Source organism: Austrofundulus limnaeus, unplaced genomic scaffold, assembly GCF_001266775.1.
Source record: "Austrofundulus limnaeus strain Quisiro unplaced genomic scaffold, Austrofundulus_limnaeus-1.0 Scaffold65, whole genome shotgun sequence".
In the NCBI taxonomy this organism is placed as follows: Eukaryota; Metazoa; Chordata; class Actinopteri; order Cyprinodontiformes; family Rivulidae; genus Austrofundulus; species Austrofundulus limnaeus.
The window spans coordinates 1,122,238-1,146,197 of NW_013952467.1; the positions used below are offsets into that span (position 1 = coordinate 1,122,238).

The window sequence follows — 23,960 nt, forward strand, 5'->3', positions numbered from 1 at the left end:
TGTGTGTGTGTGTGTGTGTGTTATATATGAGTATATATATTTGATTTAACCAGGTAGATCTCCCTTAAATTTAGATTTTTATGGGAGACTTTAAAGTGTCCCTTAAAAAAAGGAGATTTTAAGGTCTAGATTTTTTTACCTAAACATATTTATTCCACTCAATGTGTGATTTATTTATTTTCTATCATAAGTTTTATATCGTGTTATATATCGTTATCGCCACTCATCATATGTATATCGTGATATGAATTTTTTGCCACATCGCACATTCCTAGTTGGATGTAGGTAATTTGCCCTTATACTTTTGTTCCCGCTCTGTGGGCAGTATCTTGAAAGCAAAATAGGTGGTAATGTCAGTGGGTGGTACAGTTAACATGGAGGCTGCTGTTTATCGTGGCTCATTCCGTGCTACAGCTAACCTTTGATATAAAAAAACCTGATGTTTGGTATGTAAATAAAACTCATACCCTGATACAACAAACTGTTGCTTATAAATGCAGCAAAACGCCACCAAAATGATTTTCTTATAAATGTACTTACAGTTATTGCACACTTTAAGGAGGTTGAGTAAATATATGTTGATTTTTTTTTTCCCCCTATGGATTTAACTGAATGAAAAACAAATGGCATTGCCTAAAGTATTTTTTAAAGGCAGTTGTAAAGCATGTTGATGCTGAAAACTGTCGCGAAAACTGTATCGGCCCAATCACGACTAAATCTGATTCTACCCGATTTTCAGAAAATGGCCATATCTACCACCGATACTGAGTATCTGATCGGGACATCCCGACTGTAAAGATATTCGAATGGTCCAAAACTCACGAATGGAGAAAAAACAAATGGAGGAATCCATCTGCAAAAAAATGTGGAGCTTTAACCAGGATAGATTTGTGGACAAATAACGCCGTATCAGGTTTTTTTGTTTTGTTTTTTTAAGTGTAGGATCCAGCATGAAGATACCCTGTGCAGTGATGTAAGGGATGGATTTCTCAAGAGCTCCGTGCAGTGTGTCTAGAGGGTATGAAAGGTGTGTGTGAAAATCAACACCGAACAACCACGTGGCCACGTGTCTCCTGTTCAGCTTTGGATGGAATATGTTGAGACCTTTAGATTTCCCAGATTCCGTTTTATTTTTTCTCTAAATTCAGTTTTTATTTTTTCAAATTACACTTTTCACATTTTTTTCATCATTGTAACCATATTTATTAAAAAGTGTGTAATTATAAAGTGACTGAAAAATAATTTAACAAATAAATAGCCACAGAAACAAAATCAAATGGCTGTTAATTCACTTTCACTAATATAACAAATTGCTGTGATTCAGTAAAACTAACAATTTTGCAAGGTGTTTAAAAGCATTTACTTAGAAAAAAAGCCTCCTTCATGTGTAAAACATAGAATGTCATTAGTAAAGTAATCCTTTTGTAAAATAATGTTTTAGAATTGAACTTAACATTTAATATGTCATAAAAAAACAAAACCTACAAACAGCAACAATTTGTGCACACTTTCCTATTTAAATTTAATCTAAGCTCTTTTTTACATCTGTTTTGGAAGACACCCCTCTGTTTACAGTGCCTTATAAAACAACAGACAAAGATTTTTAATTTTTCTAAAGGAATATATAATTCTGCATCCAGGACAACAAAATCTTGGATAAACTCACGCCTCACTTCTGAGCGTTGAGGAGTTTGCTGCATGTGTCCTCTGTTTCTGATGTGACTCAGACAGGAAGCGGTCTTCATGTGTATTCTTACGCGTCCAGCCCATCGTGTGCTGACAAAAATTATAGAAACATTCTTCTCCAGATAAAAAAAAAAAAAAACAAAACTCTGGGGTATTGTACTTTCCTGAATTTTACCTTAAGCCTCATATTTTTGAAGAACGTATCTCTTTTAGTGAGTGTTCACCGTGAGGGGCGCGGCTGACTTTTGTCTTTTCTCTCTGTGTTGGGAGAGGAGCTCAAGGAGCTCACCCCACATGCCCGTTACGAGGTAACAGCTGGTACAGGAGCGGCAGTGGCCAAAATACCTCAGAATTTATTAAATAAGCAAATTCCGTGAGATTCCACAATTTATACTTGATTCCAGATTGGTCAATTCCAAGATTCTATCCATGTTTTCCGCATCGCTGAAATCATAGGGTCCTATTTAACCACTTTACAAATTTATTTGTAGTGCTTTGGAGAAAAATATCAGCATCTATTGGGAGGGAAAACACTGAGATATTCAGTTGTAGTTCTACCTTCCTCTCTCTTATTGACGCTTGTCTGTGATAATTGGGAGAACCCGTACGTTAGAAGAGGTTGAATGTGTGGAGAGAGGCGTCAAGCGTCTGTGGGTTTCTCTGCAGGTAGGGGGAGGGGTAGGCAGCAGTGTTTTACTCGTTTGTTGTGGAAGCTGATCTTTCTCTGCGTGTGTCACGTACTGTTTTGCTTCTTGCTGGGCAATGCTTGCATTATTAGGCTGCCACTTTAATAGCTGTCATAATATGCTATTTTTCATTGATTTGTAATTACAGTTTTAATANTGCTTGCATTATTAGGCTGCCACTTTAATAGCTGTCATAATATGCTATTTTTCATTGATTTGTAATTACAGTTTTAATATTTTCTGTTTTAATACAATTTCTACATTAAATGTTTTTTTTAAGTGTTTAATGTGATTCTCTCTCCACCACTTGATTTCTTCCTCCAAAATATCTCTACTTCTGTCAACACCCATCCTTAAAACTTTACATCACTGTTTGTTTTCAGAGGAAGAGAGAATAACTTAACTTTTTTTCCTTTCAATCTTGCATTTCTTATTCCCTTGTTGTCCCTCTGACTCTGTTTACATCTTACTGAATCAATGTGCTTTGTGCACCAAGACTGTCCCAAGTGTACCTGTACCAGTACTAATGATTTTTTCTTTGCTGATGAGAAAGATAGTCAACTTGGATGCCCTCTGCCAAATCAGATGTCATGTGTTCAGAGAGCAAAAAAGTGCTGGCACTGTAACCCTCAATGAACAGTACCAGTGAAAAGTTTGGCCCCACATAAGTCAGAAACTGTTAATGTGTATTCATACAAAGATTTGTCCTTTGACCACTCTTTGCTCTATGTGCTTCCTGTAGATGACAATGTCAGGAGCTCCATTTGGCCAGCAGTATGGTCAGGCTGGGGTGCAGCAGATGGGAACAGCAGGGGTCAGCGCCCAACAACTTCAGAACAAGACACCTCTTTCCAACAACTTGCCCCCATTTCCTACAGAGCTAAAAGGAACTGGAAATGTGCCAAATATGGTGAGTTTCTACTTCTAATTTTGATTTGATCATCTTTTGGAGTCTAAAGCAATGTTGTATAAATTAAAGTTTTCATTATATCATATCTCATCATCTATGACATTTTTATTCTTTGTTTATTTAACCTTTATTTGACCAGGCAGAACATTTAGAACAAATTCTTATTTACAATGCTAACAAGAAATTTAGTATTTTTATTTTTCACCAATTGTAGATCTTCACAAACCGTTTTGATTCTCTAAAGGAAATTAGAATTTAGTTCATTCTGATTAAGAGTTAAATCAGGATTTTGGATACAGATGCAGTATTTAAAGTCCCTGTGAAATCAAATTTTTGTAATAAATATGAATGCAATTTTGGAAATATAACATTGTTATATAACAGTTTTTGAGATATTTGCATGTTAGCAGAGCATTGCTACAATGGCAAACAACACGGACTGTGGAGAATAATCTGATGTTTCGTTAGATTAGTTTGAGTCACTAACAGAGAGAATAAGAAGAGTCAGAGTTCCATGTCTTAAAAAGTTCCTCTTTGATGTCCGCTATTGTTCCACTTTTGCTGGGCTGAGTTTAAAAGAAAATACGACATGTGACAAAATGGGTAAAATAATATTATGTCAAGTTTAATATTTTCTCTGACTTTTGTATTTGAATGAAAGGCATGTCACAGGCACTTTAAAGGTATATTTAACATTTAGCTTTGATATTGCTTCAAAAATGCTTTAATTTGACTTGGGGAAGGTGTAAATATTATGTTATAATATTTATATATGTGAAGCGTGTTATGTCTGGTATCTTGTTTGGCATGAAAACTGAATGCGCTGTGTACATCCTTGCTGTCCCAGATGCAGCAGCAGGTAGCGTCAATGGGCATGGCCCCTGGAGTGTCAGGTGGCCCAACAGCCGACCCTGAAAAGCGAAAACTCATTCAGCAGCAGCTGGTCCTGCTGCTCCACGCACACAAGTGCCAGCGGCGGGAGCAGGCGAACGGAGAGGTGAGAGCTTGTACTCTACCTCACTGCCGCACCATGAAGAACGTACTCAACCACATGACCCACTGTCAGGCTGGCAAGTCCTGCCAGGGTGAGTATAAATTTTAAAAAGTCTGATTTTTTATTTTTTTTTGGTAACAATAAAACGAAGATACTGTTAGAAAAGTAAAAAATATTTAATTGTGCAAGATCTTTGTTTAAATGTCACCCCTGTTGTGAGCAAAGTATCTCATAAAACACTGAACAAATTTTAATGAAACCCTCAAAGTAATTGTTGGCTGTACATCTACAACTCATGGTGGCTACCACAGCTAAAAAAATAAGCAAAAACAATTTCTTCTAAATTTGTACATTTTACAAATCCTGAGCTAAAAATTGGTGTTTTAGTAGAACAGTACCTTGTTCAACACAAAAATGGCTGTAACGTGATCACATTTACAGATGCTGAGCTAACATCTGATGTGGTAGTAGCTGAAATTATCCTTATACTTTGAACCCTAATACATCTAGCAGTATTTCTTAATAGTGCAAACGATCACATATAATGCCATTTTCAAGGTTTATTCAGAAAGCTATCATTTCATTCCTTTTTCATTATAAAAAATACCTTGGTTTAAAACTGACATGAAAGGCAGCAGATATTCCTTCAAGGAATACTAGGAATGCCTTGTTGAGGAGCAGTGATCCAAAACTCTTATTTAATCTCATACTGTTTGCTGGTATCATCTTTACAATCTAATGTTGAACAGCTTTATATACTTGAGTTTTATGGCCTTAGTAGGAGAATGCAAAGTCAAGAACTGGGTGTGTCTACTGACATCAGCTAACTTTAATTTTTATTTAAGTGCTGTTAGGATGGTTGCACTGAATTTAGTGATTTCAATTGTTTGACAGCAACTTCGTCAAGCATCTGTGGGTATTAAGAATGTCACCAAATGTATCTGAACTTTGGACTTAGATATTTATACTGTATCTGCACTTGACAGAAATTAACAGGTGAATCTATGGCTTTATAGCATGTTCATTACTTGCTTTCATATAAATGTTTTATTGTGTTTTAGATACCAAATTTAAAATGATCGAGTCTGACTCATTTCACTTGTTGACARTGTCATCATCTCACATTTGTATAGTAAAGTATTAGTTAATACTGGATTTCTTAGCAATACATCTCACTCTGTTTTTGATTGCCTTATATTTATTTATATATTTATTTATATATTATTTTAATTTTTTCCAGTGGCTCACTGTGCATCATCCAGACAGATAATCTCCCACTGGAAGAACTGTACGCGGCATGACTGTCCGGTTTGCTTGCCGCTGAAGAATGCAAGTGACAAAAGAAATCAACAACGTGAGTAACTTCAGCAGTTCTAGTCATTTTATTTATTCATAAAATTGCAGAAATGACATTTAGTTTAACTTTTCAGGTAATATTTTATAATGTTCTGGATGATTAACATCTGCTTGCTTTGTTAAAACCTTGTGAACTGTCCAATGAGAAGGTCATCACACAACTGGCAAGCCTCAAGGAAGTATGTGTAATATGAAGTGGTGCCACCTGCAGGTTGTGTTTTTCTGCTGCATCTCTGGACTGGCTCGCTGGCTCCGAGCTCCGACATTGAGAGGATTCCTCTAGAAGGGTTGGGCCTGTAATGTGACACCCATGGGAGGGGCTCTGTGTCTCTGCTATTAGTGGGGGCAGGGTCTTGGGACAGCAGGCTCTCTAATTGGTTAAAAGGTTCTATGACAGATTTAAATCCCCCACAGAAGCAGCGTGCTCACTGGCAGCAGTCAACACAGCAGCAGGGAACAGAACAATGTTTTCAGACAGAGTCCCAAGAAGACTTGTTTAACAGTTTTATTTTTTAATTTTAATTTTAATTTATTTTTTCCGTGAATGTACAGATTAATTATTTAAAGGAATTAATATATTGATGGTAATACATTAGCGAGRAAAGAAGAAGCAACTTTTTTTTCCCTATGACTATGGTTTTATTACAAAAGATCTCTGTAACTTTGTCAGACTACTTATTTGTTCCTCACTTTTTTCAGCTATGTTGAGCTCACCTGGGGCCAGCCTGCAGAATGCCATAAGTACTGTTGGACCTGGCCAGCAAAGTGCCACGAACATCAACAGTGCCGCCACACACATTGACCCCAGTTCAATGCAGCGGGCTTATGAAGCCCTGGGCCTCCCATATGGGAACCAGTCCCCTGCTCAGGTCCAGGGTCAGAGTTCGACTCAGCAAAACCCCCATGGACACCAACAGCTGCCAAACATAAATCCACTAGGTATGGAATAAAAATGTTTGTATCTTTAGTGCAAGTGTCATCTGCACAGTAAAACTTCACCATATCATGTATGCAAATGCTTGTAAATACTGTTTTACAGGCACTAATCAGATGAACCAGATGAGAGGAGGAATGGGTAATCCTTCCTCAGATCAAACTGGGTGTCATTCTAACTCTTCACTGCCCTCCTCGCTTAACAAGTGAGCTTTGTCATCATCTCTCTATTGCTTTAACTTTTTGTAAATGAGCAGTTATTTATACTGTAAAAATATTTCTCTTTAAATAGCAAAAGTTGGTGGTCTTAGTCCATCTTTGAAAAAGAAAAAAAAAAACAATTTTGTGATGCAAATTACAAAGCTTAATTAAATTTTGTCTGTCCTGCAGTCAGCTAATGCCAGACGGGTCAGTGGTGGGAGGAATCGGAAATCTGCCCACTGCTACTCCTCTTTCTGCTACAGGCGTGAGGAAGGCCTGGCATGAACATGTCACTCAGGACCTGCGCACTCACTTGGTGCACAAACTGTGAGTCCAGTTAGGCAGAAGCATCTTTAGATGTTTTGGTTATGTTAAGGTACTGCAGGTCATTGAAGTTTTTTTTGTTTTGTTTTAACCCTTCAGAGTACAAGCCATATTCCCCACCCCAGACCCTGCAGCACTGAAAGACAGGCGAATGGAGAACTTGGTGGCGTATGCACGCAAAGTTGAGGGTGACATGTATGAGTCAGCAAATAGCAGGGTAATAAAGAAAATAAACTCATTCCTGGTTTTAATCATCACAGCTTTAAGACGTTTTTGCAAATATTTTTGATGTCAAGGCACTCCTCATCTCTCTTCTCTTCTCCTCATCAGGAATTAGTTCCACCTGAAATGTATTCTTAACACAATGTTTTTGTCTTCATTGTGTGTTTTTTTTTTTTCAATAGGATGAGTACTATCATTTCCTGGCAGAAAAGATATACAAGATACAGAAGGAACTAGAGGAGAAGAGGCGCTCTCGGCAGGAGAAACAACCTGGCATAGTGGGCCCAGGTGGACCTCAGCAGCCTGTAATGGCTCAGCCAAATACCATGGGCCCTGGACAGGCTGTTAGACCACAAAGTTAGTAACTAAATTCCTTAAACTCAGGTTGATACAAGAACTCGTACTATTTTATAAACAAATGTATGTTTATAAAAAAATCTGAAAGGTTTAAAATGAGATGGCACTGTCTTCTTGTTTGTTGCAGATGGACCTGCACCAATGCCCAACATACCAAGTCAGATAATGAACCGTATGCAGGTGGACCAAGGTATGTGTTCATTTTTTGGGTGTGTTGCAGTAGTATTCCAAGAAAAGACAACAAATTTTCCATCTTTCATAGTAGTTAGTGGTTTTAACAGTGAAGCAAGTTTTCAGTTTGCATTGGATTGTTTAAAGGGATCAGTGTTTACTTGTAACATTAGACGTTATTTGATAAACACTTATTTTAACTGTAAAACAAAGACTGTAATAATACTGTAGGCTGTTTTCATTTATATAAATAGAAAACAATGTTATTTTTGCCATTTTATTAACGTTGCATAGCATACCGGGTAGATGATAACGTTCACTAGGTTGTCTAGTGGGAGGCTATGCGAGCTCTGTCCACCCCGAGTCAGCAGCGCACCATCCCCACCCATAAACAGTGTTGGTGGTGAACTGCTTCCACTCCCCAGACAGTGGACCAGAATCACCTCGAATCCGTATGGAAGTCTTTTTCCACGGCCTCTCCAAACTCCTCCCAGGCCCAAGTTTTTGCTTCAAAGACCACCCGAGCTGCAATCCGCTTGGACTGCCTGTACCCATCGGCTACTTCTGGAGTCCCACAGGTCAAAAAGACCCAATAGATCACTTCCTTCAGCCTGACAGCATCCCTAACCACTGGTGTGACGGGAGACTGCCAGGCTTCCCTCAGGTCTGACCGGCATCCTCCCCCACCATCGGAGCCAACTCACCACCAGGTAGTGGTCAGTTGACAGCTCCGCCCCTCTCTTCACACGAGTGTAGGCTCAATCCATCCCCCCACACATAGGCAGAGGGAGGCTATCATCTTGTTCATCGGGGTAAACCCCAATGTGCAGACACCAAGATGTGGGGGCAACAAGTATGCCCACTCCTGCTCGGCCTCTCTCAGCATGGGCAACTCCAGATTGAATGAGTGTCCAACCCCTCTGGAGGAGACTGGTTCCAAAGCCAGAGTGGTTCTTCGAGTTTAGTCCAACTACATCTAGTCGGAACCTCTCAACCTCACACACCATCTCAGACTCCTTCCCCATCAGACAGGTGACGTTCCATGTCCCTAGAGACAGTTTTTGTAGCCGAGGATCGGACCGCCTAGGTCCCCGCCTTTGACTACTGCCCAACACACATTGAACCTGACCCCTCCGGACCCTCCCATAGGTGGTGGACCCATGGGAAGGGAGACCCACATCTCCTCTATGGAGCTGTGTCCGGCTGGGCTCCATGGATGAAAGCAAGGTAACCAAGTGCTCGCCAATGTGCCCCACCTCCAGGCCTGGCTCCAGAGTGCGGCCCCGGTGACCCGCGTCTGGGCAAAGGAACACCAGATCCATTGTTATTGCTCGTCATGAGGGGTCTTTGGGCTGCACTTTGTCTGATCCCTCACCTAGGACCTGTTCGCCTTGGGTGACCCTACCGGGGACATGACGCCCCCGACAACATAGCTCTTTAGGATCATTGGGACACTCAAACCTCTCCACCATGATGAGGTGGCAGCCCAGGGAGAGGTCTTAAATTAAAAATTTATATAAACTAAACAGCCCACAGTATTTTTACAGTCTTTGTTTTACAGTTGAAGTAAATGTTTATCAAATAATGTTGTATGCTACAAGTAATCGCAGAGCCCTTTAACAACTCTGAGATGTGTTTAAATCAGCTAATTTAGTGCCTCCACCAGCCCACGAGAACATGGAATATTAAATTACATTACTCCCTTGAACAGGTATCTAATTGTATTTGAATTTATTCCCACAGGAATCAACCAGTTTAACCCATTAGCAATGCAGAATGCGCAGATGCCTCAGGCACCCATGGGAGCGAGGGCTCCTTCCCCGATGAACCATCCACAGCAGATGAGCATGAATCCTGTTCCATCGGTGAGATTTCTTCCTCCTCCATTTCTGTTTGGTTTATTTCTCTTTGTTTCAGAGACTGCTTAAATTGGAAATCAAGATTTTAGCAACATTTTCATGTTTTAGGCAAGTGATTAGGGAAAAGGTTTAGCAGCAGTGTTTAACAATTTTTGTAGCAGCCACATCTAATCCACACTAGCCAGTCACTGAATGGCTATAAATTTGAAAATTTTACACATTTCAGGCTATAATTTCATGTGGTAGTAACAGCTAATAGCCAATTCAATTTATAATTTGAGTGTGATATCTCACGATATGTCGTGAGATGTCAACGTCATTTTTAATGTTTGATCTGAATGGTTATGCAAACATAAGATGAACCTTAGTCTAAAATTCTGGCATGAAAGGCAGCAGGTGAAATGCATTCTTTCAAGGAATGCTAGGCCTTTAACTATCTATTTTTAAAATAATTTTACAATTAGTGCATTCATACTCTTTGATTTAGAAATCAGCTGCCTAACTGTAAAAAAAGATAAATAAAAAATAAGTTGCCTAATGCCTTCCTAGACTGTAGTGTTGCTATATTTTCATTTTTTTTGCTTTTCATTTATCAAAATAAGTTGCTCCACTGATTCTTTAGAAGACTGCAATAAAGGTAGCACATATATGATCTGCTTGTGATATCAGTGGAATTTATTTATTGTTGTTTTGACTTTTCAACATTGTTTTTTTCTTGTTGTTGCACTGATTGCTTTGTCTTTACCAATTTCCAGATGGGCATGTCGCCATCAAGGATGCCCCAAACCCAAGGAATGATGGGTACTCACGCTAATAACATGGTGTCTCAGCAGCCCAATCAAGGCCAATTTTTGCCACAGAACCAGTTTACTGGTCCTGCAGGTGGAGCAATGAATGTGAATATGGGTTTGGGACACACCATGTCACAGGCTCCTGTGGCACAGGTGAGAGTGTAAACTGTTTTGAATGTGTGTTGGTGTAATTGTGTCCCTTTGTAGGTCAGTGTGTAGTCTACTTTGTAAAATGTCAGTATTAGTAAGCTAATAGTATGCCCCACTTTATTCCAGCAAACGCAAAACTCTAACCTTCCTCTGAATGCACTGGGCTCCCAGCTGACCTCTGGCCCTCCATCCCAGCCCACACTGGGTAGCACCCCCTCACCCAGCATTAGCCAGCAGCAGCAGCAACATGCTCCCACACAGGCCCAGGTCCCACCTCAACCCTCGACTCCCAGCTCCACAGTAGGACCCTCCTCCACACCAACTCACATGCCTGGTAGCATCCCTCTTCCCCCCACAGCTATGAGCACCCCACCTGACCCCTCCCAGCCCCTGACGCCCCTGCAGCCCCAGTCTGAACCCTCCAGCCAGATGCAGCAGCCCACCTCAGTGCAGGCGCAGCATCCTGCTACACCGGTAAGACGCTTGTCTGTCCTCAATGCTAAAAACTGGCTTATCCTTCTGTCATCTTAGCGGTAAAGCACCAGACTGGTCTTTCAGCTGTTTATTATTTCACTAAAAGATGGATTGTATTTTTCAGATTTGATCAGATTTGTGATCAGTGTGTCTCTTTGACTCCTAAAGTTGTCACAGGCAGCAGCAGGTTTAGATAACAGAGTACCTACACCAGGGTCTGTGGCTGAGCTGAGCTCCCAGCAGGCCCTACCTGATATGAGTGGCACTGAAGTTAAATCTGAAGTCAAAAATGAAGATGATGACAGCAACTCTGGGAAGAAGCAAAGTGATTTAAAAATGGAGGTATGTCAGTCATTTAATACGCTCAGTGTTTGTTAGAAGACGAGATGAGAAAGAATTTCCTGTTTGAACTCGGCCACCATCCACAGACGGCTCTGATCCCGTTTCAGGAAAAGTAAATTGTGATTTTTTTATTGCTTGTTCGTTAACGGTGTTTGTTTTCTTACAGCATGATGATGATGAAACGAAACCCCCACTGGTAAAAAAAGAGGAGCCAGATGCAGCAGAACCAAAGCAGGAAAAAATGGAAACTGAGGAGAAAAAGCCAGAGATAAAGTCAGAACCCAAAGAAGAGGAGGACAACGGAGCCAACGGCACATCAACCACTTCCACTGCTCAGAACCGCAGAAAAGGTATTGAAATTAATCCAATTTTATGTTTATCTACTGTCACGTGGGAGGGGGTATGCACAGAAAATTGATGACATTTCAGTGTTTTAAATCAATTGATCAAACTTAAAAATCACTAAATAAAAGGTTGTACACTGTCAGAACGCTTTTTCACAAAAAAATAAAATAAAAATTGGGAAAATATCAGATACAAAATGACAGGGCATCTAAATGCATTGTTTATTTTTCAGCATTCAAGAAAAGGTTTTACACACTTGTCAAGTGCATTAAAAAGTCAACAATTTTCATAAAATGTCAAAATATATTACAGCTGCATTGTGTTGCTTTAACTATCTTTTGAGCTGCAGTATCATTTTTATACTCAGACTTAGAAATAAAAATACACTATATTTTGTTTGTKACAGTTTAGTTTTTAGTGTCTGTTTATGATAGTGTAAATAAAATGAAGAGATAATGTTTACGCTTTGTTTCTTAAAAATGTTTTTATTTTCCATGTAGTTTTCAAGCCAGAAGAACTGAGACAAGCCCTAATGCCAACACTTGAGGCCCTTTACAGACAAGACCCAGAGTCCCTACCCTTCAGACAACCTGTAGACCCCATGCTGCTTGGGATTCCTGTGAGTTTCCAGTAATTTTTACACAGACTAATTCCAATGTAACAAAACATGCAGAAACCATAAGTTCTGTTTTTCATTCGCCTCTACCTGCAGGACTACTTCGACATAGTGAAAAATCCTATTGACTTATCCACCATCAAGCGCAAACTGGACACGGGACAGTACCAGGAGCCGTGGCAGTATGTTGATGACGTGTGGCTCATGTTCAACAATGCCTGGCTGTACAACCGCAAAACATCCCGCGTCTACAAGTACTGCACAAAGCTGGCAGAGGTGTTTGAAGCAGAAATCGATCCCGTCATGCAMGGTCTCGGCTACTGCTGCGGCAGGAAGGTGAGACAATGCAAGCTGGGAGGTGACGGAACACTGAGCAGCAACACAGATCCATGTAGACCTGTAACTTCAAGACTATGTCGTCATTTATGTCATTAATTGCATCTTGTGTGCACTTCTTGACTATAAATCAGGTTTGTCGTAATTGTTTGTGATTGTTGGTTTGGTTTTCCCACAGTATGAGTTCTCGCCTCAAACGTTGTGCTGCTATGGCAAACAGTTGTGCACCATTTCCAGAGACAGCACCTACTACAGCTACCAGAACAGGTAAACGTGCATGATAACTAAACAGAAATGAGGAAACTAGTTGCATCCTTAAAGATACAACTTGGTTCAAGATACTACACACAACTCCACAAAGTTCTAACAACTTTAATTATAGAATGCTTCCTTTACTAGAGTGTTGCAAGCTCCACTGCCTGGTGTCTTTTTTTGATCAGTGGCATTGTCTTTAAGACTTGAGTTTATAACAAAAATCTGGCACCAAACCACCCCCTTCTGTTGTGAATGTGCTACTGCACTTCAAAATACATGCATTGCAAAACAGCCTAGTTTTACACACAATCAGTAGCAGAAACTGTGAAGTTTCTCAACTGAACAAAAAAAAATCTGTGTTCAACATTTAGAGGACTTTTTGTAAAGACTATAACTTCAAGGCAAGTTTTTTTTATTTACCTACATTTTAAAATGTTTACAGCTGTCTCCACATAAAAGCTGTTGTGTAAGCAGCAGGTCCAGTGCTCCATCTGTTTCTACACAAGTTGCGTTCAGGTAGATGCAGGAAGTTGTGGGTCACCTGTGGTTTTTCACGGTCCCCGACCCAAATATGCAACCATTGTAAATACTAAAAATAGGCACTAAGTGTAAAAAAATAATAATAATTTAGGATAGTTACAGATAGTTGGTATGTTCTAAATTAGTCTGAAATAAAATAATAGGTATGTTGCAGTTTTCTCTTACAGACTTGCATATTTGTTTTTGCATTATCACTGTTCATCATATCCATTCACCCTTTTATGCATGATGTTCATAAGTGCTTGTAGTAGGTTTTAACTGTTTCCATTTTCCAGCATACCTTTGAATGGTGCTAAAATTTCATTTGATGTTGACAATCATTTTCTCTCATTAACAGCATTTCAACACATTTTCCTTATTGTTGTTTCAGTTTGAATGAGTGGCTGAATCATGTCTATTTTCATTTGTGACTAACCGATACATCTGCCTGTGTGTGTCCATCCGTCTATCCGCTCATGCTCGGTCCTCGGTTGTTGCCGTGTTCTTCGTTCACTCTGCATTCTTCCACCTGTATGCCGGTTTGCCTGTGCTGCTACTGTATGTGCTGGCTGCAGTTCACCCAAATATGGCCTTATTGCTGACAGGTATCACTATTGTGAGAAGTGCTTCAACGAGATCCAGGGCAACAGCGTGACCCTGGGGGATGACCCGTCACAACCATCAACGTAAGTTACCAAACCCGTGTGTCTGTGTGAACACTAGCTGGTGATCCTCTTTTAGACTTTAGATTTTATTCTATCTGGATGTCATTGTTTTTGTTGGAATGATGTGAACAAATATGAACTTTATTTCTTTTTCATGTAGCTTGATATCTAAAGATCAGTTTGAAAAGAAGAAAAATGACATGTTGGACTCTGAACCGTGAGTACTATGTGGACAAATGCTGAAGTTTGGCTTTAATCTGTTTGATTGCAATGATGCCTTTTTAAATATCTTTTTGTTAATTAATGGAAGCATTTCTGCCTTTTTAGGTTTGTGGAATGTAAAGATTGTGGACGAAAAATGCATCAAATTTGTGTGCTGCACTATGATGTCATTTGGCCATCAGGGTGAGTTTCGTGTGGCTCTCAGCATCATATCATTTTGCCATTTAAACTTGTACCTGCGTAATATTATTCTTCTGAGAATTCGTTTTCCAAAAATAATGCAAGTTGATTTTTCTTCTTCCAGCTTTATCTGTGACAACTGTCTAAAAAAGTCTGGTAAAACCAGAAAAGAAAACAAGTTCTCAGCCAGAAGTAAGTTACATATTATGGTAAAACAACACAAACTTTTGTAAATCTGACAAATGTGTCAATTTTAGAGCTTGAACTGATCCTAAATGTCCATTGTTTCTAAAGGATTGCAGTCTACAAGGTTGGGGACGTACATTGAGGACAGAGTGAACAAGTACTTGAAAAGGCAGAACCACCCTGAAGCTGGTGAGGTATTTGTCCGAGTGGTTGCTAGCTCTGACAAAACTGTGGATGTGAAGCCTGGCATGAAGTCGAGGTAAGACTCCCATTTGTCTCACAGTGCAGGATCTGAAGTTTTGAATGTTTGGCTACATCCTCATAATGCATTACACTCCAGAGGTTAAAAATGTTGGTCATGTTTTATTTTCATCCCTAGGTTTGTAGACTCAGGCGAGATGGTAGAGAGCTTCCCTTACAGAACCAAAGCACTTTTTGCATTTGAGGAAATTGACGGAGTGGACGTTTGTTTCTTTGGAATGCACGTACAAGAGTATGGCTCAGAGTGTCCCTTTCCTAACACCAGGTAATAATAAATTAATAAAAAATATACAATCTAAATTTGTGTGTGCTTATGAACCTGACTAATCAATTTTTCATGTTTTTTTTTTCCAGACGGGTTTACATCTCATACCTTGACAGTATTCACTTCTTCAAGCCACGTTTGCTAAGGACCGCAGTGTACCATGAGATTTTGATTGGCTACCTGGAGTATGTGAAGAAGCTTGGGTGAGTCAATAACTTCACATCAAATAGTACTTGATATTTTGTTTTTCGCTTTGTTACAGTTCTTGCAGTTGCAAGGTGGTTCATAATGGTTTTTTTTGACCAGGTATGTGATGGGTCACATCTGGGCATGCCCACCTAGTGAAGGAGATGACTATATTTTTCACTGCCACCCTCCTGATCAGAAGATCCCCAAACCCAAGAGGCTTGTAGAATGGTACAGAAAAATGCTGGACAAGGCCTTTGCTGAGAGAATCCTACATGATTACAAGGTCAGGAAACATTTGTGTCTGTGATTCACAAGAATTACTCCATTTTAGTTAAAAAAAAATTTAAGCCTGAATGTGTCTTTCTCTGCTGAACTAACTGGATTCATTTCATACATTAAAACAGTGTGATGTAATATTACAGAAGGTAGATGTGAAAATTTTACAGTTTGTAAAAACTACAGATTGGCCAATACAAGTTTTTTAAGGGCTGACGTTGCTACAGATTATTTTGACATCAGTCTAACCGATCCTCAATATGTGCTGCTGTTTTTTTTTTATTTAATTTTTTTGGGCTGATTCTTGAAGCCGATATTGTTTTTTCTTCCTCCATTTTCATGATAAATATGACGCAATGATAACAAATGTTACACAAGTCTCAATTTAAACAACAAAAAAATTATTAACAAAACAAAGCATATTAACAGTGGATAGCAAACAATGTAGGACATTTAAATATATAACAAAAAACACAAATAAGCTTAAGTTAAAGTTGTTAGTTTTTTTTTCATTGTATCGGCGAACGCATGCATGTATCGGTCGATGCTGATGCAAGAAAAAAACCTGCAAATATCAGCCCAAAATATTGGCTGGCCTATGTATTGGTCTAATAAAAACTCTTGACTTTTGATCAGCGCATCTGGTCAGTCAAAAGTTCACTCAACTCCCTGCAGAAGCACCACTGGCCTAAACACAGTCTATGCTCAGCATGGTTTATCATTATTTTGCCTGTCCTAATGGGAGCATTGTTTGTCTGTTCAGGACATTTTCAAGCAGGCAACAGAAGACAGGCTGACTAGTGCGAATGAGCTGCCATATTTCGAGGGCGACTTTTGGCCTAATGTACTTGAAGAGAGCATCAAAGAGCTTGAGCAGGAGGAGGAGGAAAGGAAGAAGGAAGAGAACACAGCTTCTTCTGAGACAACAGAGGTACATCAGATTGTTGAAAAGGCTTTTTAATGAAGGAAAACTGTAATATCACGACTCTATTGTTAAAGATTCTCTGTCATGATTTTATCATCTTCAAGTGATAATCATATACAACCTTGTTCTCTATCGTCGTATTATCACTAAGCTTACTTGCATAATCTTAACTTGCCTCTTGTGCAAACAGTTAATGTTTATTTCTCTGCTACAAGGGAGCCCAGGCTGACAGCAAGAATGCAAAAAAGAAGAATAACAAGAAAACCAATAAAAACAAGAGCAGTGTCAGCCGAGCCAATAAGAAAAAGCCTGGGATGCCAAATGTAGCAAATGATCTTTCACAGAAACTCTATGCCACTATGGAGAAACATAAGGAGGTGGGAAACCTTAACAATATTTTTATGCATATTTTCTTCATAACTAAAATGCCATCTGACAAAAATGTTCTGCTTACATTGTATTTAAAACTAGCATACACACTTTCCCTTCTTTGTTCCACCAGGTGTTTTTTGTTATCCACCTCCATTCTGGACCTGTCATTAACACCTTGCCGCCTATCATGGACCCTGATCCTCTGCTAACTTGTGACCTCATGGATGGACGTGATGCCTTTTTAACTTTAGCCAGGGACAAGCACTGGGAGTTCAGTTCACTTAGAAGATGCAAGTGGAGCACAATGTGCATGTTGGTGGAGCTTCACAATCAGGGCCAGGACCGCTTTGTGTATACCTGCAACGAGTGCAAACATCATGTGGAGACTCGCTGGCACTGCACTGTTTGTGAGGTAAAATATTTTAGATTAATTATTTTTGAAATTTTTACCTATTTTAGTTCAGGTTGATTAGTTCATTAGTATAGCTTCAAATGTTTACACGGCTTTAATGTGATCTCCTTGTCTGTCATCAGGACTATGACCTGTGCATTAACTGCTACAACACTAAGGGCCATGAGCACCAGATGGTGAAGTGGGGCCTGGGTATAGACGACGACAGCAACGGTCAGGGTGGAGAGGCCTCCAAGAGCCCTCAGGAGAGTCGACGTCTCAGCATCCAGCGCTGCATCCAGTCACTAGTCCATGCTTGTCAGTGTCGCAATGCCAACTGTGCACTTCCTTCATGCCAGAAGATGAAGAGGGTGGTTCAGCACACAAAGGGCTGCAAGCGCAAGACCAATGGTGGCTGTCCTGTGTGCAAGCAGCTCATTGCTTTATGTTGTTATCACGCCAAGCACTGTCAGGAAAACAAGTGTCCTGTTCCCTTCTGTCTCAACATCAAGCACAAACTTCGTCAGCAGCAGCTGCAGCACAGACTGCAGCAGGCTCAGATGATGCGCCGCAGAATGGCTACCATGGCTGGAAGAGGTATGCCAATGCCATCTCCACCTACCTCAGCTGCCCCTGATACTCCAAATTCTGTGCAGCAGCCTAACACACCGCAGACACCGCAACCCATGCCCAACCAGCCCCAACAACAGCAGCCACCAAACCCTGCTAGTATRGCTCAAGGGTTTCCGAGCAATGGCCGCAACAGTCAACCTACAACACCAGTGCCACAAGGCAAACCGGGGCCTCAGTCATCCCCTCTTCATCAGCAGCTGTCACCTATGCCTAACATGCCACACCAACAGCAGCCTCAGCCTCCTCAGCAGCAGCCGCAGCAGCAGCAGCAGCAGCAGCAGCAGCAACTGTTGGCAGCGCTGCAGGTGGCACAACAGATTGAGAGAGTAGCCAAGGCAAAACAGCAGCAACCGAGCTATGCCAATAATGGGATGCCCATGAACCAAGTGCGCATGATGCCAAACCATATGCAGATGGTGCAGGGACCTCGGGGTCCTCAGGTGATGCAGGCTGTACAGCAGGGCCAGTGGGGTGCGGGCATGCAGAATCCCCAGGGCCATCAGCCACAGGTTCCTCTTCAGCAAGGCCCCATGGTCCCTCAGCAGCCTCAGGTAAATCCAATGTCTCAGCAGGGCCAGCTCATGCAGAGGCCTATGATGCCCCAGCAGCATGGCCTTCAAATGCCTGGTGTCATGCCTCCCCAGGGGCCCTCGCAACAGAGTATGACTCCACAACAACAAAACATGCCCCAAAGAATGTCTGGTAATATTACTCCAAGTGCCCTGCAGGATTTACTGCGGACCCTCAAATCTCCAAGCTCCCAACAGCAACAACAGCAAGTCTTGGCCATCCTCAAGTCTAACCCCCACCTCATGGCTGCTTTCATTAAACAGAGGACAGCCAAGTACCAGGCCAACCAGGTACCACAGCAACAGCAGCAGGTACAGCAGCAGAACCCACAAGCCATGATGGGTTCTCAGGCAGGAATGCAGGCCATGGCGGTAATGGCAAACCAAGTGCAGAGGCCCGTGATGGCTCCTCAACAGCAGCCTCCACAGCCAGTGGGGCCGCAGGGTATGGTGCCAATGGGTCCTCAAGGCCAGATGATGAATCCTGCTCAAAATGGCAGTCCACAGCAGTACCACAGACTTTTAAGGCTGCAGCAGATGCATCAAATGCAACAACAGGGAGGCTTGCCTCAGGGCCATGGTCAATTCCCTCAGCAGCAGCCAGGGCCGCCAAATTTCTCCCAGCTCCGTGCACAGCCACAAATGGCTATGCAAGTAGGTGGTGGACCCATGGGACAGCTCCCTCCAGCATCCCAGATGGGCCAACCTGGCATGGGCTTGGAGGGGATTCAGAATCATGCCAAGCATCGCATTATTCAACATCAAATGATGAAGCAACAGATGGGTTCTGCAGCGCAAGCTAATTCCATGAGTCCACAACCTCATTTGCTTCAAAGCCAAGGACAGGGGGGGCCTCACTTACAAGGCCAGACAATGGCAAACACTCTGGTGCGCTCCCCAGCCCCAGTGCAATCACCTCGCCCACCTTCACAGCAGGCCCCTCATTCCAGTTCCTCCCCACGGATACAACCCCAGCCATCACCTCAGCATAGTGCTCTCCACTCCAGCTCTCCTCACCCTAGCCTTGGTCCATTGTCAGGCTCAATGGAGCAAGGACACATGGGAACTCCAGAGCAGAGTGCCATGCTCCCACAACTTAACACACCAAACCGAGGAGGGTTAAATAATGACATGAGTATGGTGGGTGACACAACAGGAGACACGCTAGAGAAATTTGTTGAAGGATTGTAGCATTTTGAGACAAAAGAAAGGCCTTGCTCTGTTTTCAGCTGAGAATTTTTTGTATTTACCGAAATGAAAACCTGAAGAAAAAAAAAAGAGTCTTACGAGGCCTACGAACTGTGAACTTTACTTGGACTACTTTTACCTACAACACAGAGTGATTTATTAGTTGCTGTTGAAAAGAAGAAAAAAAGAATAAAGGATATATTTTTGGTTTAGACCAGGCTTGCAATAAGCTCTGGTCTTTCCGTTGTATTTTGTTTTTCATTTGTTATGATCTGCTATTAACTTTTTAAGAAAAAGAAAAACTTCTCAAAATTAAAAAAAAAAAATCATTTTTGTACCTTTGCAAATTAATATTGTATTTGTGTTGAGAAGTCTGTAAAATTATTTGTCTGTGAATTTTTTTGCCAGGGTTTAATTCTTGCTCAGTTTCCCTACTCCTGGCTAATTTATTCTAATATGCCATTTTTCAAAAGGACTGCCTTTAGGAAAGCCTTAAATTCTTTCCTGTTTGCAGAGTCAAAATGATTAACATGTTTGTATAGATGTAGGATACCTATTGCGAACTCACAAACACAAGCTGGCAAAAAAGAAGCCTGTATTGAAACAAACTTGTTCATGGTTCTCGGTACCAGAACGTTCTTTATACTGGCCTGTTCTCTGCGTTTGTCTCGCAGATTTTCAGAAGTTGCTTTGTCTCATGTTTATTCTAATTAAAATGTCATTAAGTACTGAACCTGTTTTGCCTGTGGTGGGAAATTTAATTGTTTGACTGCTGATTTGTGTTCAGAGAGTTTTGTGCATCATTTTCTCTCGTGTTAGACTTGAACTGATGAGGAACTATTCTCTAATGTAAATCACACAGCTAGACATTACTGTAAATATGCAGAAAATAAGAATGAAATCACTGTATAAACTGGTTCAAATGGCTCATTTCGTACTTATATACCATATTGTTAAATAAACCTGTGTGCTGAAAACTGACTCTAATTTTTCAAATGCTGGTGTCATTAAACGTTTGCTGTATTGTAACATTTTGGGGGAATCATTTGCAGGTTTACTCTTTTGATGCAAGAAGCAGTCTAAATTGACATAACATTTTAAATTTTCTTATTTTGATTAATACACTTAAAAACAGTAAATTGTAATTACTGTCAAATACGGAAACTTTCAAGTGTTGTAAAATGGATAAGTGCTGATAAATGGTAAAAAAAAAGTATTCAGGACATTTTATTGCTATTTAACAGTCAAACATTTCAAACACATTGAAACAAGTATTTTTAGGTATATGGGTTTAAAAGGATTTAGCATTTAAAGTAATCCATTTGGCTGTTAATTAAATTCAATTCAGTTTATATAGCGCCAAGTCCACAACTGCTGTCTCAGGGCACTGTACACAAAAAAACAAATCTAAAGAAGATGAAAGCATGCAATGCATTCTTCTGGCCACCATATGCCAAGGTTTGGAAGAGAACAGAGGTTTTGAGCGTGAGCATTTTAAGTTTTGAGAGCTCCGGTTCTCAAATTGAAAACATCAACTCTTGATTAAAACCAGAATAATTCTTCCATACCCCCAGGCTGTCTTTGCCTGTGTGAACACTTGAAACAATAGATAGAATAATAGAATAATAGATAGCCATATTTGACCTTGAAGGATAAGTGCATTGTTTTATTTCTTAATTTGTCTTCAGTAAAATACATTGAATAGTATATGTATGTATAATATGATTAAACCAGTAGTGCTTTTACACAATGTGAATTTATACGCTCCTTTTTGACATTTCCATTTGACATTTCCATTTCTCATCAGGCAGATTTCTGAACACCCTTCTTACGTCATTTTCAAGCGCGCTCACTGGTCTTTCATCTATTCAAGCGTGTCCCTGGGTCGACCTGTTCCTCTGCGTGTTGTGAATAGGCTGTCATGTCCCGTTGTCTCGCTCTAGCCCGGTTCGCACTCGGTTCTTCTCAGAAACCCAATTCACGGTTACTGTCATGTGCACGGGGACTGAACAACCGAAGTGTCTCGCGCCCCTTGACCGGAGGTAAGTGGTGTTCCTTCGGTTAGCCTAGTTAGCTTAGCGTAACCGACATCGACAAGCACGTAAGTAAAAAAAATATCTTTCCTCTTTTTGCAGTTCACTTAGAAAATACGACAGTATTACGTACGATTTAAGCAAGTATTTATTTCTCAAAGTTTGTTGCCAGAAATTCAGAATGAGCTTCTTTGGACTGGAAATGTTACGTACGTATTATGTATGTAACCTCTTAAACTCAACACAAAATTGTAGATTTTTGTCTGCATCTGTTCCTGCTGTAGCTAAAATGTGATCAAGAACTGTGCATGTAAATTAAATTATATTGCTGTTTATAAGAACAAAATGTATTTATAGACGTATTACTGGTTTATTAGGTTGCTCATCAAATTAAATTTAAATATCAGAAAGGTGACCTGTGTAGGACCTGTATTAAAATATGCATGTGCCTTATGAAACAGCCTCATCTTCATACCTGTTGTTATCAGGCTTGCAGGTTGGACAGCTGCAGAGGTGCAGCGGTCGATCTTTCTTGCGGAGGCTGCCATCGTCCTGTCAGAGCTTCAGCCAGCAATGTTACTACAGCACACAGGAGGTGGAGAAAGAGCCAGAGAAAGAGTCAGAGGAGGAGCCTCTACACACCATCATCAGTGATACAGAGTCTGTGCAAGGTGCTAAGCAGCTACTGACATAGACTCTTCTCAAACTTTGAAAAACACTTAATTTTTTTGTCACATTTAGGCTGATCCGAATTTCCAATTTTTCCTTCCAGGTAGTTTCTCTAAACATGAATTTCAAGCTGAAACTAAAAAACTTCTGGATATTGTTGCCAGGTCCTTGTACTCAGAAAAGGAGGTAAGAGGAGGAATATATTATTTCTCTAATAATAAACTTTAACTTCTCTTTTTTTGACTGATATTTGTGCTGTTGCTGATCCCATTAGGTGTTCATCAGAGAGCTGATATCTAATGGCAGCGATGCTCTTGAGAAGCTGCGGCACAAAATGATCACATCTAGCAGAGAATTGGCACCAATGGAGATCCACCTGCAGACTGATGCTGCGAAAGGAACTTTTACCATCCAGGTACGTATTCTGTACAACTTCAACCTTATTTTGTCTTACAAGTCAAAGAACTGTTTTTATTGTCTGTGACTAATCGCCTGAATTGGTGAAATTTGTCTTGTTTGTTGCTGATATTGACTGACAAACGTTTCCACAATGTTTTCCTCTGCCACTACCAAAAAAAGTCTTTTTAAAAACAAAAGTCAGAAGTTTTCATTTGAAATGTTAACACTTCAGTTTTAAAGCGTCTATCAAAACAATGGGGAGGATATTTTTATTATTATTTTGAACTTAAAGTTTGTTTGAGCTGGCTCAGTTTCCATAGTTTTCCTCTATAACACTTGAATAAAAAAAACTAATTTAGACTGACCAAAACTACATGTAAATGCAGACAAAGGTAGCAAATGTACAATGATAGCCAATGTCCTTAAAATTTTTAGAAAATCTAATGTTTGTGCTGCTTTTTATTGTACACTGCCACCTGGTGTATGATTTCGGTACAGCAGGCTGTAGTAATTTCAGCTTGAGTGAATTGGGCTGTTTTTACTCTCACAGGATACTGGAGTTGGTATGAACAATGAGGAGCTGGTGGCTAACCTGGGTACCATCGCCCGCTCAGGTTCTAAGGTGAGTCTTATCAAAGCAAACCTTAACATTTCTTTAACAAAATATCTACATGTTTTTATACTGAATTAAACCTCAGATTTGACCTTGATTAGGTATTTAATTATATTATGTTTATCAGTTAAAACTTGCTGTTGAGTTGAAGCACAAATTAAAGAAGACCTCTATCATTTCAAATCATAATATCTTGTGGTTCCATCTCCTCCACATTGCAGGCGTTCTTGGATGCTCTGCAGAACCAAGCAGAGGCCAGCAGCACCATCATTGGTCAGTTTGGAGTCGGGTTCTACTCTGCCTTCATGGTGGCCGACCATGTGGACGTCTTCACCCGCTCTGCAGAGCCTGATGCACCTGGATACAAGTGGTCCTCAGATGGGTAAAAGCACTGAAG

General features: G+C 40.4%; 2 protein-coding genes across 2 annotated transcripts in view; both read left to right on the top strand.

Annotated features, from left to right (window-relative positions):
• Positions 1 to 20,830, top strand: part of crebbpb (CREB binding lysine acetyltransferase b) — a 46,390-nt gene extending 25,560 nt beyond the window's left edge. Inside the window, exons 4-32 of the mRNA XM_014010094.1 lie at positions 3,115 to 3,282; positions 4,130 to 4,367; positions 5,517 to 5,630; positions 6,332 to 6,571; positions 6,672 to 6,771; positions 6,956 to 7,093; positions 7,190 to 7,307; positions 7,495 to 7,669; positions 7,797 to 7,859; positions 9,584 to 9,705; positions 10,455 to 10,643; positions 10,767 to 11,114; positions 11,283 to 11,456; positions 11,623 to 11,806; positions 12,302 to 12,420; positions 12,514 to 12,753; positions 12,932 to 13,020; positions 14,133 to 14,213; positions 14,353 to 14,409; positions 14,520 to 14,597; positions 14,719 to 14,786; positions 14,889 to 15,039; positions 15,160 to 15,306; positions 15,396 to 15,509; positions 15,613 to 15,778; positions 16,535 to 16,702; positions 16,912 to 17,073; positions 17,199 to 17,480; positions 17,603 to 20,830. Of these exons, the coding sequence (XP_013865548.1) occupies positions 3,115 to 3,282; positions 4,130 to 4,367; positions 5,517 to 5,630; positions 6,332 to 6,571; positions 6,672 to 6,771; positions 6,956 to 7,093; positions 7,190 to 7,307; positions 7,495 to 7,669; positions 7,797 to 7,859; positions 9,584 to 9,705; positions 10,455 to 10,643; positions 10,767 to 11,114; positions 11,283 to 11,456; positions 11,623 to 11,806; positions 12,302 to 12,420; positions 12,514 to 12,753; positions 12,932 to 13,020; positions 14,133 to 14,213; positions 14,353 to 14,409; positions 14,520 to 14,597; positions 14,719 to 14,786; positions 14,889 to 15,039; positions 15,160 to 15,306; positions 15,396 to 15,509; positions 15,613 to 15,778; positions 16,535 to 16,702; positions 16,912 to 17,073; positions 17,199 to 17,480; positions 17,603 to 19,852 (6,543 nt within the window). The 3' untranslated portion in view covers positions 19,853 to 20,830. The remainder of the gene's footprint in view (positions 1 to 3,114; positions 3,283 to 4,129; positions 4,368 to 5,516; positions 5,631 to 6,331; positions 6,572 to 6,671; positions 6,772 to 6,955; positions 7,094 to 7,189; positions 7,308 to 7,494; positions 7,670 to 7,796; positions 7,860 to 9,583; positions 9,706 to 10,454; positions 10,644 to 10,766; positions 11,115 to 11,282; positions 11,457 to 11,622; positions 11,807 to 12,301; positions 12,421 to 12,513; positions 12,754 to 12,931; positions 13,021 to 14,132; positions 14,214 to 14,352; positions 14,410 to 14,519; positions 14,598 to 14,718; positions 14,787 to 14,888; positions 15,040 to 15,159; positions 15,307 to 15,395; positions 15,510 to 15,612; positions 15,779 to 16,534; positions 16,703 to 16,911; positions 17,074 to 17,198; positions 17,481 to 17,602) is intronic.
• An 875-nt stretch (positions 20,831 to 21,705) lies between these two features.
• Positions 21,706 to 23,960, top strand: part of trap1 (TNF receptor-associated protein 1) — a 5,885-nt gene continuing 3,630 nt past the window's right edge. Inside the window, exons 1-6 of the mRNA XM_014010096.1 lie at positions 21,706 to 21,891; positions 22,371 to 22,553; positions 22,655 to 22,737; positions 22,826 to 22,966; positions 23,501 to 23,572; positions 23,785 to 23,945. Coding sequence (XP_013865550.1) covers positions 21,771 to 21,891; positions 22,371 to 22,553; positions 22,655 to 22,737; positions 22,826 to 22,966; positions 23,501 to 23,572; positions 23,785 to 23,945 — 761 coding nt within the window. The 5' untranslated portion in view covers positions 21,706 to 21,770. The remainder of the gene's footprint in view (positions 21,892 to 22,370; positions 22,554 to 22,654; positions 22,738 to 22,825; positions 22,967 to 23,500; positions 23,573 to 23,784; positions 23,946 to 23,960) is intronic.